The 2,756-nt window shown below is 33.2% G+C and overlaps 1 protein-coding gene across 1 annotated transcript in view; it reads left to right on the forward strand.

Moving 5' to 3' along the window:
* The window catches only part of LOC107701547 (centrosomal protein of 57 kDa-like), a 10,560-nt gene that overhangs the window by 2,538 nt on the left and 5,266 nt on the right, over positions 1-2,756 (forward strand). The window contains exons 2-5 of the mRNA XM_016503586.1: positions 615-792; positions 1,818-1,939; positions 2,032-2,220; positions 2,298-2,396. Coding sequence (XP_016359072.1) covers positions 615-792; positions 1,818-1,939; positions 2,032-2,220; positions 2,298-2,396 — 588 coding nt within the window. The remainder of the gene's footprint in view (positions 1-614; positions 793-1,817; positions 1,940-2,031; positions 2,221-2,297; positions 2,397-2,756) is intronic.

Here is a 2,756-nt window from a genome sequence, read left to right on the forward strand (position 1 = left end):
ATATATATGTGTGTGTGTAAACTTATTTTATGTAGGCCAGGGATTTTTCAATTTTATTTAAATTAACTTGATGTACTAAAATAACTAAACAACAAAACACACACCGAAATTACTAAAACTTTATTTAAAATGATGGAAATTAAAAACAATATAATAATAAATTGTTAATATTTTTTATAATGTTCTATAATAGTATCTTGATGTACTAAAATAACTAAAACAAAAATTAATTAAAAAAACTAATAAAAGTTACAAAAACGACAAAATTACGGAAACTTTAACAAATTAAAATAAAAATGACTGAAACTATTAATAAGATCTATAATAGTATCTCAAACAGACGTTTGGATGCCGATTTCTGCTCAGGATCAGTCATTAAAAGTTTTGATGATGAAATATTCATAAAACTTATTGATGAATACTTGGTGAACAGCTCCACCTGCTGGAGAGTTTAGATTCAGATTCTTTGTTTTCTTGCATTTACATTCAAAGCCACAGTTTTTGCTTCTTTCAGACGTCTGTTTGTAAACGAGCTCTGTTTTGATTGGCTGAGCTTCACATTATGAAATGAGTTGCTGAATGCTGCACATGTTTTGATTAGTCTGATTTGAGAGGTGGTGAGTGAGCTGAATAAATGCAGAACTGTGTGTGTGTTTGCAGCTATTCTTTCCGCGCTGAAGAACCTGCAGGAGAAGATCCGTGATCTGGAGCTGGAGCGATGTGAAGCTCAGCAGAAGCTCCAGACCATCTCCAGAGAATCCACACACTCAGACCACAGACACCGAGACGATGGTGAGCGTGTGACTGATCTCGCTACACTACACTAGTGTTACTTATGTACCATTCTAGTATTTATTCATTTTTCAGTACTTAATAAACTTATTTTGAATACTTAATTAAGCTTTTATTTTTTTTACATTTTTTACTTTTCAATTGAAGTTTCGTAATTTTATGTTTTTAAATATATTTATTACAATTTTTCAAATATATTACATTTTTTTTAAATATTTAATTAATTTTTAATTTTTTTATGTTATGTTTTTTTTTATGAATTTTTAACGTTTTTAATTTAAGCACGTCAGCTAAAAGTAATTTCTTTAGTTAGTTGCCAAGGCAACATTTCTGTTTTTGTTTAAGTTTGACAACTTGGAACATTTTCATGTAATATCTAATAAGCATTTATTTAAAATTTTTCATTTTAATTTTAGTGTAAGTCTTAGTAATTGTTATGTGTTTTTGGTATTTTAATAAATGTTTTTAGTAATTTGTGTATATGTTAAAAATAAAATTAATATTAAGTAATTTATTAATTTTAATATAACTAATTGTATATAGCTTTAATGTATTTTTATTTCAGTTTTAGTAATTTTAGTACTTCAACTTAGTTATTTTATTTCAGGTGTGTTGCCAAGGCAGCATTTCTAATATTTAGGTTTAAGTTTCTCATGTAACATTTATATTATTTTTATATTATATATTTTATTTATTTCAATTTTAGTAAATTTGTTACATGCTTTTGAAATTTTTTTAAAAATGTATATATATTTAAAGTATATTCAATTGGTTTTTATGTTTTTTAAATATTGTTTTACTAATTTTAGTACTTAATTTTTTTTGTTTCAGTTAGTTGCCAACATTTTACATTTTTCATGTAATATTCATTTTTTTTAATCTTATGTCAGTTTTACTTTAATTGCTGAAGGTTATTTGTAATAGTTTTAGCTTTAGTTAATAATAGCAGCATTAGTTGACACAGAGCTTTATTCCCCACCTCACATTAACAGCGAATGTGCAACAAAATGTCTTTTTGTCTGTAGATCCGCTCTCTCAGCTGACTGCGGCCGAGACTCGGTGCTCACGCTTGGAGAGACATTTGGAGCAGATGAGGAAGACCGTGAGAAACACAGAATCAGACCGAAGCGCTGTGCTGCGACGACAGGTGTGTCTCACACACACAGAACCCGCTGAGACAGGTGTGTGTGTGTGTGTGTGTGTGTGTGTGTGTGTTAATATCCCGTGTGTGTTGTGCAGGTGTCTCTGGAGCGTCTGGGTTCAGCGGATCGGGCCGATGTTCAGCTGAAGCTGCAGAAGCTGGATCTGCTGGAGCAGGAGTATCACCGGCTGACAGAGACGCAGGGCGCCGCTGAGAGGAAGATCAGACAGCTGGAGAGGAGACTACAGGAAGAGGAGCATCAGAGGAAACTGGTGCAAGCAGCTCAGGTTCGTCTGTCCGCCTGTCACTCAGTCTGTCTGTGTGTATGTATGATGTTAACTGTGTTGATCTGTTCTGTGGTCAGTTGCAGACGGGTCTAGAAGCCAATCATCTGCTCATCCAGTCTGTGTCTCCACATCCACATAAATCCAGCAGAATCAAACAGAAGAAACTCTCAACAAAGGTAAACGAGTGCAGACAGATCTGATTCCTCTAATACGTTTACTTACTACAAACTACTTCGAGGTGGGCGATATAACCAAAATCACCATGATATAAGTCATTTTAAACCACAGTAAGGACCAGCATCACAATACAGTACTTCTGCCTGAAATCAGATGCTAGTTTAAATTACCGTATTGACCCGAATATAAGACGATGTTTTTTTCTTGGAAATACATCTGAAAAAACGCGGTCGTCTTATATTCAGGGTCTAGACTTTGACATGTCAATAATACACCCACAACAATAGGTCACGCCAAATACGCATAAAACGAGTGTGCCATGAAATACGTAATGTAATGCGTGTTGTAAAGATCGCGAG

The sequence above is a fragment of the Sinocyclocheilus anshuiensis genome, unplaced genomic scaffold, assembly GCF_001515605.1.
Source record: "Sinocyclocheilus anshuiensis isolate Anshui unplaced genomic scaffold, SAMN03320099.WGS_v1.1 scaffold2416, whole genome shotgun sequence".
In the NCBI taxonomy this organism is placed as follows: Eukaryota; Metazoa; Chordata; class Actinopteri; order Cypriniformes; family Cyprinidae; genus Sinocyclocheilus; species Sinocyclocheilus anshuiensis.